A 16,050-nucleotide genomic window follows, 5' to 3' on the forward strand; every position below is an offset into this window, starting at 1 on the left:
TTATTTTGTAAGGATTAGTGGGTAACATATGTTTGCAACAGTTTTTTTGTTTTGTTTTGTTTAGTAATTCTGTGCTTGGCAATAACAAACTGACTGAACAATTAAAAACCTGTCAGAAATTCAGGCACGTAGGTTGCATGTCGCATTTAACAATCACAAATTTACCTTTAATTCAACTCAGTTCAACTTAATCCATCCTCCAGGGACAATTACAAAGGTGCAGAGAGCAGCAGTGGTACGTACAAAAGTAGACATATAACCAAATAAAAACTTCTTTAAAAAATACAGAAACTTGGGGTTCCTCAAGGCTCCATTGTGGGGCCACAATTCAATACCTGAATATTTTAGAATTAGCTCTTAAATATTACTAAAGATTAGGTGTGTCTTAGAACTATTAGCTTTGGTCTTGGGGTGATCCTGAAATAAAGATGTATGCTTATGGATAGCGGGACTAAATCCCTCTGTAGCAAAAACAAAAACCTTACTATACTTAGAATCCTGCTCTTCAAAGAAATGCTTGTTTTTTACAGTGCAGACAGAATTGAAACAAATCCTATTTTAGCATTATACTGTTTTGCCAATCACTGTTTTTTTTTAATAAAGCTAAGTTTTCCCTTTTCTGATCTGTATTTGCAGTTCCTTTGTAAAAGAAAAAAAAAGGTTATATTTCAAGAGAAGTATTGACAGTGCCAAACTCAAACAGGAAAAGCGAATAAAGAACGTTCAACCTGCTGCCTTCCCTCCTTATTCCCAGAACTTCAAACCTGCAGATGGATCTGACATGGATGGCTGGACGCGCATGAAGCAGATAAATCCTTTCCTGCAACTATATCTCTTTGGAGCCAACTTAACTGAACGTGGCATGTCTACACAATTCAGAAGTTGCATCGACCCATCGGCTTATGTCGAAGTGTTAAAACTGGATGAGTGATAGAAGACCACAGGGCGAACATACAGGATTATTTGACCACCAAACAATTATTATCCGCCATCACGTGGGCTGCTGTAACACCAGAAACCGGGATTAAAGTTCCAGCACCTGCAGATGACACAGTTCTTCACAACAACACTGTGCCCTCCTGACTGTTCAACATTTACAAAAAGCACCACAGAACAAATGATTCCTTGCAGACAAAGAGTGAAATAGCTTGAAGGAGGACTTAGCTTTCGCAAATCTATTCTCTGCAGCTGAAGTATATTTCTTAAGAAATGAAACGGGAGGTGGTAAATGCACCCGCCGCTCTGAAGTGCATCACAATAATAATTGTGAAGGAAATAATTACACCCGTCACACGCGGCAGCACTAAATAAATAATATTCTGACTGAATTAACTAATGTTTTCCTTCCCCTCTTCGCATTAACAAAATCTTGCACGCCGTGCCCTCAGGAAGTGAACGTGCTCTGGAACAACGTTATTGCATAATTAAGCATGAAAATACACATTACTCATGGAAAATTTACAAAAGAGCTCCTTGTCTCTTCAGCTGAGTCCTAAATTTCACAAACACCTTCACAGAAATTAATTCACCTCATTTTCTTTTTGAGCTGTTAGTAAAACCTTCTGGGTTTTAATTAAACTTTGTGGCTTTCTCTAACATTAATCTGCTAAATATGGTTTGTTATATTCAGCTAAATCACATTAAATGATATGCAGTTTATCAGAGGCTGTATGCATTAAATACAAGCATGAATGTTACACTGATACTGGGCTGTTAATGATTCATTAGAGCCACCCTTTTACATTGTGGAATGATTTTACAGCATTCAGACTCAATGCTTTTTAAAAACAACAGTTTAAATTTATTGAGGAATCATTCCTCTAATGCTTGCAGAAAATTAAACATGCAGGCTTAGGTGTATACAACTCACGTTATTTGTTCAAATGTCCTTTAGCAAGATGCACCAAAACCACTTTCTGTCTGAATATTTGACCAGTTTCAACCAGAACTGATAGTCTTAAATATAGTTTAATTAAATTTTAGTGCAAGCTTCCCTGCTTAATTCAAACATGCTTTCCCATCACCTAAACTGGTTTGCATGTGTGTTTGGGATCATTCTGCCGAAGACATTGGAAATAGTTCTCCATATTGGTGATTCCATCTGCACGGGTTCCACCTGCAACAAAACAGACTCCCAGTGTCTTCAAGGTAATGATAGACTTGGGTTTTAGCAGTTCCCTAGCAATTTCTTTTCCTCTGAAGAGGGTCACAGTGTACAAGCTATATTCTTATTCCTATTGAATTTGTATTCCCCCGGAAGAAAATGTCCAAACGTATCTTTAAAAAGCTAATAGCTGCCTTGTTCACGCCAGTTCATGGGTGCAAGTATAATATTTGCAATCGCTTTTTTTTTTTTTTTTAATTGTGAATTTTGGTCCATGTTTTCTATAAAAAGTTCAGATTTCATGCCCCGGCTCTTCCCATGAGAATTTGAAGTCGCAGCTTCTCCACTTCATCCATATGGAGGCGTGTTTGGGGAAGGAGCCAAACCCCCACATTTCCCCCCAGGTGCGCCAACGCTGTCTTGAAAATGTGAATGAGTGCCGTGCAACTCAACTAGCTGTTGAAAACAGTAAACAAGACTCACAGGTAGTAAAATGTGTGTGTATTGTTTTACCTTCTGCTATCACAAACAGAAAAATAAGACGCACATAATTTTTAAAAGTGTTTGAATCCTCAAATTTCAGATCTCCCACAAATTGAGAGTTTCTAGAAGGATTTATCCAAATCCATAATATATTCGATGGTGCTGATTGGATCCTGTCTAGCGATGAGTGGCTCAAGTAAACATTAATTTTTAAGAATAGTCAGATTGGTTTCCCAAACTCAGAATCATCTCCCTGAAACTGAAAAAAGAGGATCTGTACAAAGAATAAAATGTACTGACCCAAAGGGTGAGTCACCTAAAGGTTGAGAGAGTTTTTGTGTTGTTTCATCTGTTTGTCACAGCTGAAATGTTTTACCCATTAAACATTTTTGCTGCTACATATTTGGAGCATGCATCTTTGTGAGAAGTAAGGCTTTTACCGCCGCAACGGTTGTATTGCATCGTACCTCTGTAACAAAATCTGGAGGGAATTAGGGCAAATATCATTAGGATTTTATGGCATATCTCGAAATTAAATGTGTAATAAAGAAAGATTATAAATGAATCCATCCACTGCTGTTCTTATTGCTTTTTTTTCTTCATTGTGTCCCAGTCACAATCTGTCTTTTGTATTATCTGACAGCGGCGTTCAATTAGTTTTTATTAATAAAGCTATCACAAAAGTAATCAGCACAGCTCACCATGAGCTCTGCAGCAATAGGATCATTTAAGATACGGGAAGGGAGGAAAACAAAACAGTTTGAGAACCATTTAAGGAAAACCACTGCCACCCGGTGGATGACTTGCTGAAATGCGTGTTTTTGCAGCCTCCTGATTGTACAAAATTTAAAATTGAAGGCAATGATTGACACATTTTATTAGGCCTTCTTTGAGTTAATTTGTCGACGCCTGACTTTTTTTTTTTTTGGACGGCATTTTCAATCTTTGGAATGAAAAATCAAGCTTTTCCATCTTCCTGTCTTTCTGTGTCATACGTGACAACATTTAGACGGCTCCCAGGTCCTTTGGCGGCTCCTGTCAGAGGTTAATTGGCAGCTAACCGAAAGCCCTAAGAGTTGCTCAGGTGTGTTTGGCTTAGTGGGGAAACCTGGCAACCATTAGATGCCTTCCTTCCTTTATCGCTCTGACTTCTTCTTGAAGGCAATATGCTAATCCATGAACACTTCAGCTTCCACCTGCCTACCCTCATTATTTTCATGCTATTTTAGTAATGGAAAGTGTAAGGCAGCTCACTGCCAATGTAGTGCTTTTTTTATACATATCACAATTACAGAGATGAACTCGCAGACCGGTTCAAAATCCAATCCAAGAAATCAGACAAGGACTTTTGGATTTTCTTGCGTCAACGTTAGTTTCCCCAACGACAAACGATGATGAAACTGCTGTTTCATGGCACAGGAAAATTCTGATTGCGACGTTATTATGTAAAAGATTTCTGTGAATTTGATCCAGAAGTTTCCGTTTATGATTGGGAAATGAGTAAAAGATCAGAACAGAGCACCCACACTGAACCTACAGTTGCATCTCATTAATTTAAAATATATTTGAAGAGATTATGCATATGTAATACATACAGTAAAAAAAAAAAAAAAACTGAAACTGGTATGTAAATCGATTAAACTCTGGGGGATATATTTGTTAATTTTGATGATTATAGGTCACAGCTGGTAATAAAAAAGTTCAATCCAGTTTTAGAATATTACATTATTTAAAAATGAGTTTTACTATAGGAATTTTAGTCTGCTAAACAACATGTCCATGCGCTGCACATGCACTAAGTCCTTGTTTGTGGCTCCTTTAGCATGAATTACTGCATCGTTGCAGCATGGCATGGAGAAGATCTGCCTCAGGCTGTGCACAGGTTGCTTTAGTAGCAACTCCATTGTTAGCTCAGGCATTTCTTGTCCTCTTGTTGACTATATTTCTTTGCTTCTCTCTGGGTTTTGCTGTGGGTCTGGTCAGATTGCTGCTGAAGGAAGTTTTGGTACTTTTGCCCATTTGGGCAGATGCCAACCCCTGCTGGGAAATGAAGCTGGCATCTCACTAATGCTTGTTAGCAGGAGGAGGCATACACTGCTCCGAGCATTTCCTGGCAAATCGCTGTTCTGACTTTAGAGCTTACAAAACACAGTGGACTAACACCAGCGGATGACATGACTCTCCTTCTGTGACAGTAGGAACTGTAACACTGGACTGATACTCTTCCTCCAGACTCTGGGACCTTGATTTCAAAGCGAAATGCACATTTGCTCGCATACGAAAAGAGGAAGCTTGAGCACTAAATAACATTCCAGCCTTTTGTCCCAACACATCTGCTGTTGGTGCCTCAGAGGAGCGGTCCAGTGCAAGGATCTAATCCGTATTTCATTAATGTCCCCGAAACTCCAAATGAGTTTTGCTTCAAGTTTGCAGTCATCCCTGCTGCTTCTGCATTTCCGTCTACACTTTTTCCTTCTACTCAATTTTCCATAAACATTCTTCATCTGCCAACTTCTTAAGTTAAGCCTATATTTAAACATAGCACTATGTGTCGTGAACTTATTAAATCTGAATTTGTCATTTTCAATGACTATAACAGTTTTATTTGGTAACACTTTATTTGAAGGGATGTGCATGAGACTGACATGACGCTGTCATAAACATGACATAACACCTGTCATGAACATAAAGGAGTCTTTATGAATGTTTATAACTGTTGTCATGAAGTGTCATTCGGTAAATAATGACACTTTTAATGCAAAGTTGCTCTAAAAGTTGCATTAAAAGTCCATTAAAAATGCCAACTTTGCAGTAAATTATAATTTAAAAAATCATGCAAAAAAAACTAAAAAGCTACTTAAAAAAAAAAAAAATCCAAAGAACAAAAGTCACATTCTAGAGAATCGAAGAAAAACAACTTCATCGAAAAGAAAAAAAGAAAACCAAAACGACTAAACGAGCTGGTGTGCATTGGGAGGTCGAAGTTTATTTCAGTCTCGCTGCATTATTTGTGAACTGTTAATAGAAGTTTCTATGCAACACCTTCCACTAAATTACCCCAGTACTTCTAACAGAGTTAAGACAAAAAGACACACACAGCCCCAGCCCCCTTTTCTGCTCTGTATACCTCAAGTCCCCTCCCTCCACCTCCAAAACTCTTGGATGTTCTTGGCCTTATCTCACTTCAAACTCCATGCATACATACAATTAGCCCCTCCTCCCTTTTCCCTACAGGCTCCTGGACATTTACATAAACACAATAGTTCAACGGAGAGGAGATGGTGAGAAGAACACAAAAGCCCCCACAGCTATTCTGATGCCAGTGGCTTCATTTGACCTGCTTTGGCCGAGGCTACCACAGGATTTTGATCTTTTCAGTTATGCTTCACATTTTGTTTTCCAGTTATGATTTTCCAGTTGTTGGGGGGTTTTTCTTTTTTGCATCGCTCTACTTTATTTGTCAAAATAAATCAAATATACTGAACCTGTGCAACTGAAACCCTCAGCTTCAATACTTCAAAAATATAACCTCTTGCATAAAGACATGAATAAAAAATAATACAAAAGATTCAATTATGTTAATGCATGCTGACTGTTTATTGACAAACAGCTGAAGATTACATAACTACTCACCCAGCCCTCAAAAATTAATGTCAGTGGCTTGGACATGCAATGAGCACAAAAAAATAAAAACACCAGCACAAAAATTTAGCTTATACAGAAAAATCCTTCACCCTTCAAGTGAAATAGGTAGTTTTAAAACGCTACAGATTAGAAAAAAGAATAAAACAAAACATCAACTGTAGTCAGATTCAAGTTTCTTCCACCTCAAAAAACAGACTCAACCCACTTAACAAGCTTGTGCATAATTGGTTAATATTATACATTCAGTACTGTGATTGGTATCATTTCAGTGCAAATCTAGTGTGACAAAACCAAGTGAGGATTTCCTGAAAAACAGGCATTCAAACACCAAAAACTTAAGAAAAAGGCGTTAACAGTGGAAATCTTTGCATTCTGCATCTTAAAGATAAAAATGGGGCTCGGACGTTTGAACAAAGAGGAACAATTTGCATAAGCAAATACCTGCTGCTTTTTAGCTGTGAAGAAACAAACAAAAATTTTCAAACTGCAACTGATGCCGTCAGTTCAGAGATTACATGCAAACACACAACAATAAAAAGCTACTTAAAAAAAAACAAAATCCAAAGTACGAAAGTCACATTCTAGAGAATCGAAGAAAAACAGCTTCATAAGAAAAAAAAAAAAAGAAAAGAAAACCAAAACGACTAAACGACGGGCCTGGACTGCCTTTTGCCTTTAGTGGAAAAATGTGTTTCAACAGACCCGCAACTTGATTTCTTTTCACACGTGCAAATGTTCAGGAGGTAGAAATGATCCAAAGGCAAGGCTAAGCCAATTTACTTAATGTGGATTTAACACTGCAGGTAGTTTAGATTACTTCAAGCTTACACTGATTTACCCATGGACCAGTGACACGCCGTGGTACAGAGCTCGCTTCCACATGTAGTATGTCGAGCGCGCAGTGAACGGGAAGTAGGATCGAAATTCTTTGAACGTGGGGAAGGACTTCTCCTCGAAACGCTGCTGAAGGAACAGCTTGGCTTTGGCCTTGAAGTTGGCGAGAGCTACGACATCCACTGAAAACATCTGCCCCTCTGGGGGCACCCTGCTGGGGAAGGGATGCTTTATCTGCGGGACATCAAAAGAAGGCATGGCGGGACATTCCAGGTACTGGGGGATTTGGGCAAATGGGAGCCCATCCTGCTTCACCGTTGTCTTGTTGACGTTACTTTCTGTGCTCTGTAGTACATTGCCCTCTGCACCCTGGGTGGTCGTCACCTTCTTTGTCTTGTGGTTTTGGCAGCTGCGCCACAACCAGTAGAAGCACGAGGAGATGGAGGGGAACTTGAGCTTGAATTTTGTCAAGGACCAGTTAGATTTCTGAACATGCAACTTTGCAGCTTCTCTTAACTGTTTGCTACTCAGATAAGCCAGCGTGAATCTCCTGTGCTTGTGTCCCCAGACCCTCATCTTCGGCACGGTGTGTTGAGGAAAGCCAGGCAGCATCAGCAGCTGACCTTTTGGGCTCTCGCTCTTGTCGGCATCTGAGCTGTCTTCGCTGCTGCCGACGGTGCCTTTGTACGCCCGACTGAATAGCAGGGCTTCTCTTCTCCAGTTGTAGTAGGTTGATCGCGAAATTCCTGGGAAGTTTCTCTTGAATATCCTGAAAGGGAAGGAAGTGTTCATGGCAATGCAATTCTGCAGGCAGCGTTTCGCTTCCTGCATGTGTGCTACATTCTGAGCCCTCTCCGCATCCATCTTGCCCAGGTTAAGACCAAACATGCTGGCCAAGCTGTCGTGGTGGTCCGGCTCGTCTTGCTTGGTTTCGGGTGAGGACCACATCTCCTGCTCCGTGCTCTCTCCGGGACTGACCTCTCCAGTCGAGGAGGATGTGGAGAAGTGTCCTCCAGTTTTCAGGAGCTCATGCTTCCAGTTGTAGTACGATGACCTTGAGATATCGGGGAACAATTCCTTAAACTGATGCAGGGGAATGAGCTTGCCCTCCAAGAAGCAGGCCTGGAGGAAGTATTTTGCCTCATACCTCGCTGTGGACTTTTTGCAGTTCTCCTGCGTCTGCCTTTTCCAGCGGTAGAAGGTCCTTTTGGTGATGTTGTACTTATCCTTGAGACTTGGGTAGGAGAACTGCGACTTCTGGTTCAGCTGGTCTTCGCTCCTGTGCGGAGATACCATCTCCTCACTTTCAGGGCTTCCACACATGAGAAAATCCTCCTGAACCAGAGAGACAAAATATTTGGGCCTGAACAAGGACTCGGACTGCATGTCCCCAGACCACATTATGTGAATGGTTTGTGGCTCCGAGTCTTCAGGCCAGGTTCTTGGGCGTATCAGTCGATTGAAATAGGGTCTGATCTTGAGGTTGAACATGGGGTAGATGGAATAGATGTTGAGCCGGAGTACAGATGACAGGGCGTAAATATGCCACATGTTGGCATAGGAACCAGGGAAGCAGGACGCTTTCACATCTGCATCAAAGATGGCCTCCAGGACAGCTACAGGCAGGTTCAGCATGTCTTCAGACTCTTCTGCACTAAGACTGAATCGGACAGCTTGGAGCATCATCTTAGAATCGATCATCCCTGATAAGTAGTATCTTTTCCACAGCGCCATTTCCACCACAGTCCTCACCTGGGAGGGAGAATATCATTAAATCTGATCTTACAAAGCTACAAAATCTCAACACAGCAGGTTAAATCATACACATGTAGTTCTGCCCACTAACCTGCAGCTCCAAGCTGAGTCCAGTGTTGCCCACAAGCAGTGTACTTATAGCATCAAACAGCAAGTTGCCTTCTCCATTACAGCTCAGAGGCAGGAGTCTCCTGGGTGCATCGGCAGGGTACAAAGCACGGGCTGCTTTGTCCACATGCGTCCATTCTGCAAAATCCTGACAGGGGGCCGTAGGGGGTTGAAAAGGAGGGAGGGCCCGCTCTGCACCCACAGCCACTCTGATCACAGCATCCAGGCCGGGGCTCTCTGTGGCCTCCTGGAGCTCTCGCAGGACAGACAGCACAACCTCATTCCTTTGGATCATACCTGTAGGTTTGAGGAGAGCTGCAAGGAGAAAGGAGACAGCGTTTCATTGTCGACATGACAATTTAAGCACCAAACTGCAGCACTTTTTATCACTTATCAATGGATTTGAGACGGTCAATTATGTATAATGAAGGATTATTTTTCCTTACCATTTTTGTGTCTCTCACAACTAACATTGGAGGCATTGTCTGAAATAAGAAGGTGCAGTTGACCACCACATTTTACTAAATAAACTCATATTCAACATATGATTGAACAACTTCTATGAACATGGAAAGCACACTCAAAACACTGCAAGAAAGATATGCTTCTATGAAATCCCAACTTCATGACATATAAACAATGCTGCTGTGATAGATGGTGTAAATTTTTTAAAGCTATGACACCCAGAGGACCAACAAGTGGCAGAGGATTTTATTCAGCTTATCAGGACAAAACTAAAGTTTTAATAATTAGTAATGACCTTCACAGATGAAAAACTTAAAAACTAATCCAGAACTCTTCCTGTCAAATTGAAAACCTGGGTTTAATAATAAATTAAGTTTTGCTTTCCTATCACATCTAAACAATGTAACTAAAAGCACATTTTATTACCAGGAGAGCAAATCCAGAGCTTCTCTTTCAGTCCAGACTTTAATGAATGTGTCCAACCCTGAACATATAGAGTGCTGTAAAGCTTTGCTTTCTGGTCTTTGTAAAAAATAAAATAAAATAAAATAAATAAATAAAGCATCTCTACAACTACGCCAACATCCATCTGCTTGAATGCTAATCAAGCATTCAAGCTTGATTAGATATAATCAAGACCTCAAAGAGAGAACATGTAACTCTTATTATCAAAACATTTCCACCTGTGTATTTTAGAAATTATTGTAAGGTGCTCTTAATTAATTTTAAAGGTCATAGTCCTGTATATTCATCTGATCAACATTTTTTTTTTAAAAAAAAACCCACCCAGGATCCCTAATGTCTTCTAAACTAGCGTTTTGATCATATTTAAAGCAAAAACAAAAATCCATGATAAGGCATCATTTTCTTGGTAAGGCCTTGAAGAGTCTTCTTAGAGGTCTGAGGGAGACTTTTAAAATTTTCAAGTTAAATATATCTGGGGTTTTTTTGTGTTTTTAACTTCATATTGATCAATATAATATATTCTTTATGTTATTGATAACCTATATACCAATCAAATAACTTGCTGTAACTAAAAGTTTAACTTGAAGTGATTATTTATTATATTAATTTTAACATCCTTATCCAGGCTACCTCATCGTCGTCATCATCATCATTAGAACAACTGAGTTAAGTCCTTCAATTTTCATTTACATGCTTGGCCTTTAACTCTTTTTTGTTTGTTTGTCTGCCTTGTTGAATTTCTTCTCTTTATTTCCTGTTTTGTTCCGATATAAAGCCGTCTGTCTTGCCCTTTGTACATGGAAAGTGCTGTGTAAATAAACTCATCGATAACTTTGCGTGGGGTAATTATACTTATCCAATTCTACAGCAATGCAATCATCATCGTTATCATTGCAAGGGCTGCCTACATTTTGGTTGTTCAATCCGAATCAGTCGACGTTAAGTTAACAGGTTAAAACAAAAGAAAAATAATTTCATCATTTCTTACCTGGGCGTCCTGAGACCAACATGAGTCTCAAACAAAGTCACAATCAATCACGGCGGAAGGTTACACCGTTCGAGTCGTAGTGATCTGACACTATGAGCTAGTCCGTCGCTTGCATGTAGCTCCTGTCCGATTTGGGGGGCTGATAGGCGGAACCTCACATCAGGAAATTGTCAATCGCCGAATCGCATTTTCTATCCCACTTTTTTCAGCCCTCTCTCTCGCCCTCTCTCTCTTTGTATGTGAAACGCCTCCCTCCGCCCTCTTCCTCGTGCTCTTCCTTCTCCTTCCCGTCTCTTCACGTTGAGCCAGGGTCAATTTCAATGTGAAGTGTTAACAAAAGCCAATGTGTTAGGTGCCATAAGAATAAGAGGAGGGGGGTTCCGGGGTAGTTGAGTATCGGTGCTTTTAGGATTTTATTAACTCACTTTTGTTTTTGTTCTGCTTCAGAGCTGTCAGCAGGTCACTTCCAAGGTTATTTGCCAAGTCCTCAGCAACACTCACTGTTGCTGTTGTGTTCAGTGGCGATTCCAGCCCGGGACACCATATGAGGTGGAATTGTCTCTTTCATCAACAAAACAGCAAAGTAGTAATTTATTTTATTTTATTTTATTTTTTTATGAAATAGGTTCTGAATTTACAGAGACTGTGATACCTGTAACCTTCCTAAACTCGAGGCCTGACCAATCTAAATATACACAGTTTTGAAGCTTATCTCAATGAATGTTGGTTTTTAAAGCTTCAAATTAGCTGTAAAAAAAAAAAGCAATTTTATGTGTTTCTACAAATGTTTATAAATGTCATATTCGATGGCGCTTCCAGAACGTTTGTAAAAGCATGGGCCACTTAAAATCTCCCGAGTAGGAGGAGACCAAAACCAAGAGCCATAATGGCTTTTTAGGAGTGTTATTATGCTGTTAGGATAGCAAGGTAGCCAGCAGCTTAATAGAGGTGACCACTGCCAAATCTGTCAGGTTTTTTTTTTTTTTTTTTTCCCTAAATTGTGCACCCTGGGTGGTAAGCCGTATCTCTCATTAAAAACAGACTCTGCTTCTGTGTAACATAAACCGTTATTATGACAATTAAAGCTAACATTACCGCAAATATTAATAAAAATAATAATAAAAAAAACCTCTTAAAATTGCTGTAATGCTAGTATTTCTTTGAAACACAGTCTCTAGTTTGTTCTCGGTAGGCTGCATGAGAGCCGGTTTGTTGATTAGAAGAACGAATGTGCAGACGGGGTGTGGGTACGAGCTTCATGAGAGCGAGAGGAAGGCACCTGAGCTCCAGCTCAGAGGGTTTCTCTACTGTATCACTTTTGACACCTCCTCTCCTGCCTTTTTTTTTTGCAGGATTTCTCTAATCAGCGCCTTTTGTTCCACACACGCACAACAATCCCGGCGACTCCTTCCCCAGCCCCCCACCGTGGACTCTTCTCACACACACACATTTACACTCTAAGGGACAGCAGCATTTGGCCCCCACTGATCGGTCCTCTCCGAGGCCTTGGCAGACAAAGTGGTGCCTGAGTTCACTGGGGTTCAAGGCTTTTTGCCCCTTGCCTGTCTTTGTTTGGGCTTGATGAAAAACCTATAATTTCACATCTTTCGCTTGTAAGCATTGGATGAAGGTTTGTCTTTTGGGGATAATGTTGATATTGTTTTTTTTTTTGTTTTTTTTTTTGAATGATGATGTCGTTTTCTTTATCTTCCCTAAGGAAGATAAGTTTGTGAGATTTGATTAAACACAGTTCCTACTCTCAAACTTGAAAAGGTGACAATTATTTTGTAAGCCTTATCTTGCAAATGTACTCATTTTACATTCTATGTGTTTTATAATTAGCACAAACACATCACTAGCACGTTTGATAGTTAGCTTGTAGAACCATGTCTTACACACATAACAACTTTAAGTGTATTAAAGCATACCAGGCTGACATTTTTGCCTATTTTTTCTTTGCAAAATATTTACAGCTCAGTCAAGGAACATCAATTTTCAACCCTGCCACAGTTTCTTAATTGTGTTTAGGTTCTAACTTTGACTGGGCCATTTTAATGTGCTTCAATACAAACCACTATTGATGCTATATATTTTGAGCTGTTGACATGCATACTTGAAGGTGAATGTCAAGCCTCAGTCTCAAGTCCTTCCAACATGCATACTTTTCTAATTACCACCTTCCCACTTGTAACCAGCTGCTGAACAAAATCCTTCCCACATCATGACACTGCCACCACCGTGCTTCACCATGAGGATGGTGTTCTCAGAATGATGTGGAGTGTTGGTATTCTGAGGCACATAGCGTACGCATGTGGGCCAAAAAGTTTAATTATGGTCTCATCATATCTGAGAATCTTCTTTAGTATGATCCCCCCTTGTATGTGGGGTTGCAAATGAAACTTCATCAGACTTCCTTTCAACAATGGCTGTTGTCTTGACAGTCTTACATGAACATACGGCATTGCGGGGTGTCCAGCTAATAGTCATCTTGACAACAGGATTCTCCCACGTGAATCTTGGATCTCTGTAGCTCCTCCAGAGTTGCCGCGGGACCCTTAGCTGCTTCTGAGATTACTCCCTCTTGGATTACTGCCTGGCCTTACAGTTTAACTCGGCAGATTTGCAGTTGTGCCACACTTTTCCTGTTTTTATATCGTGGATTGAACAGAGCTCTGTGTTTAAAAGTTCAAAGGTTATGCTCTTTTAATAACCTAACCCTGCTTCAAACTTCTCCATCACCTGATTTCTGGCACGCTTAAGAGCAAGTGTTCTTTATCCTGCCTGTTCCCTAATGTTTCCTAGCAAACCTAAACACGAGGCCTTCACGTAGGGATTTATTTACTTTTATTTTAACTTGAAAGGGCAACTGTTTTACACTGTGTTTTATTTCTGGGCATCAAAATATCGAGGGCTGTTCGTAAAACCTTTAGAAAACCATGAATCTTTCGTTCTCCACTTCCCTTCACAATTACGCATCAGTTTGTGTAAGATGACCAGTGCAGTTTCAGGTGGCGAGCTTGAATGTAAATAGGTTTAAATGATACGAATGCTTTGTCAAGGCTAAGAAAGTAACGCAATTCGAGTATATTCATATGGAAAAGCTCCTTGCCTTCACACCATTGATAATCTTAAGAATACTTCAGAGACATCCAGTGGAGACTTTTCTGCTGTTCTGAACACTGGCTTCTCGGTGTGTTTCCGTTAAACAACAAGCTCAGTCTGTGTCGATTCCTCATGGCTGTTTTCCAAAAAGTTTACGTTCCAGTTATTAATCAGAATCTGCTTCCACATGAACTCATCCAGGCATTTATCTTCTGTACTCTTCATCCCCTGTTTCTGTCCGAGTCAGCTCCATCGCCTCAACCCCCCGCAGACTCCTATCTTTAGCCAATCACGCACCTTAGGTGTGTAGATTAGCTGTGCTGCGCTGCACTGTGAACACAGTAGTGGGCTTGCTGGAAGCATTTAAAATGCAAATAGGGCAACACCGGGACCGGCTCCGGCAGTCTCTTACCTGCTGTGGCTGTGTGTGGCTCTGTGCTTGTGTGCATACGCAGGTGTGTGTGTGTGTGTGTGTGTGTGTGTGTGCGTGTGTGTGCGTGTGTTTGTGTGTGTGTGTTTGTGCAGGGGGGCAGGGAGAGCAAACAGATGTGAGGACGGGAGCCAACTTCATGTTTAAAGTTAGTTGGGCATGTTTGCTAAAGTGGTTTGTGTTTACCACCGAATGAAACTTGAGCCAAACAGACTGGCAAACAAATGCCTTGCTCCTGATTCCTGGCAGCACATGACAACGGTCATGGTGAAAACTGTGATTAAAGACCCATCTCTCAGCAGAGCTCTCTGTGAAATCAGCCCAGTGCTTTTCAGTTTGTCTGGTTTTACAACAATGCTGCAATCTTTAACCCCGCCCCCACCCCCCATCGCCCTCTGCCCGCTTTGTAAATGCTTGAACAACAAGGTTGCTGTCGGACCAGATTGGTCAGACACTCAAATTTGTTCAGCCTCAAGTGGCCTGAATGCAGGCGAAACCTGATGTCATTAGTTTATTGCGTTTCTTTTTTTTTGCCCTCATCCTCTATGATGGAGTGGTTCAGCACTACAACATGATCTCTGTGTTTCAGACCGGGCGATATTCTGCCTCCTCTAGTGCTTGTGAATCAGACACTCAGTATGTAAGGTGCATTCTGTGGGCTTTTATAGATACTGTTTGATAAAGTAAGTACTCATCAATATTCATCAAAGCAGATTATTCCATAAATTAAATTAAATCAGATTAGACTGATGGATGTTAATAAATATTGAACACACGATGAAAACAATGTTCAAAAAGTGTAGGGAGTCACTAAAGCAGCAGAAATCCTATAATAAATGCCTATTGGTGTTCATTTAAAGTGATAATATTCTTTGAGCATGTTCATATGTAATCAGTTATATGAGAGAGAAGTGGAAAGAAGGGAATACGTGTTTTTCACTTGTTTTAACTCTGAAACCAAATAAAATCATGACGTCCAAGGAACACAGGAAAAGTGCAATATGTAAAATGCGATTAATATCTTAGACTGTATGTGTTTTCTTCTATTTGCAAACCTTCAAAAGTGTATGAAGCGGAAAGAATAACAACGAAGGTTAAAAAAAAGTAATCATTTCAATTTCTCTGAATGCTCTCTTATCTATCTTTTTCTAAGAATTTGCAAACAATTTCTACAGGACCATGTTTTTTTTATTCGCAAATAAGTAAACGCTCTCTGAGCCACACTCTGAATAACCTTCAACTGTGCTGATCAGCATTCAGCTGTTCTCTCAGGATGACAGCCAAATGCTTTCAAAAGAGATGTTTACATCTGAGAGGGCTTCTTCTTTCTTCTGTCTCGAGAGGTTGACCTTCGGATACAAAACAGGATGATATGGAGGCTTACATAACCCGGGAGAGGACTCTGGGGGAGCGTTTCCTGCAATCAAAAGATGTTTTGTTGGTGATGATGTGGCTGTGCAAAAAAGATACATCTGATGACGGTTTTTAATTGAACTTTGTCTTTTATTGAAAGACACTGTGTGCAAGGATTTTGGTCCCAGAAAAATAACATCTCTTTCAATTCACAGACATAGAAGAGCAATAGATATAATGTGCAATTAAAGAAGCTCAAAGAAAATGAAAATCCCTTTTAAAAGGTCCCAGATGACATTTTCAGAATTTATATATATA

General features: G+C 40.3%; 1 protein-coding gene across 2 annotated transcripts; it reads right to left on the minus strand.

Annotated features, from left to right (window-relative positions):
* Positions 1-6,160: 6,160 nt before the first annotated feature.
* vrtn (vertebrae development associated) lies at positions 6,161-11,081 on the minus strand. Of its 2 annotated transcripts, XM_007577236.2 has the most exons (4): positions 10,848-11,080; positions 9,376-9,414; positions 8,913-9,244; positions 6,161-8,818 (listed from the first exon to the last, which is right to left on the minus strand). In XM_007577236.2, exons 1-4 carry the CDS (start codon positions 10,867-10,869, stop codon positions 7,067-7,069), a joined length of 2,145 nt encoding a protein of 714 aa, XP_007577298.1. In that variant the 5' UTR covers positions 10,870-11,080; the 3' UTR covers positions 6,161-7,066. The 2 variants fall into 2 exon arrangements, with proteins under 2 accessions (XP_007577298.1, XP_007577299.1); XM_007577237.2 differs by lacking the exon at positions 9,376-9,414 and having other exon boundaries at positions 10,848-11,081.
* Positions 11,082-16,050: the final 4,969 nt, after the last annotated feature.

This window comes from Poecilia formosa, unplaced genomic scaffold, assembly GCF_000485575.1.
Source record: "Poecilia formosa unplaced genomic scaffold, Poecilia_formosa-5.1.2 Scaffold434, whole genome shotgun sequence".
Classification (NCBI taxonomy): domain Eukaryota; kingdom Metazoa; phylum Chordata; class Actinopteri; order Cyprinodontiformes; family Poeciliidae; genus Poecilia; species Poecilia formosa.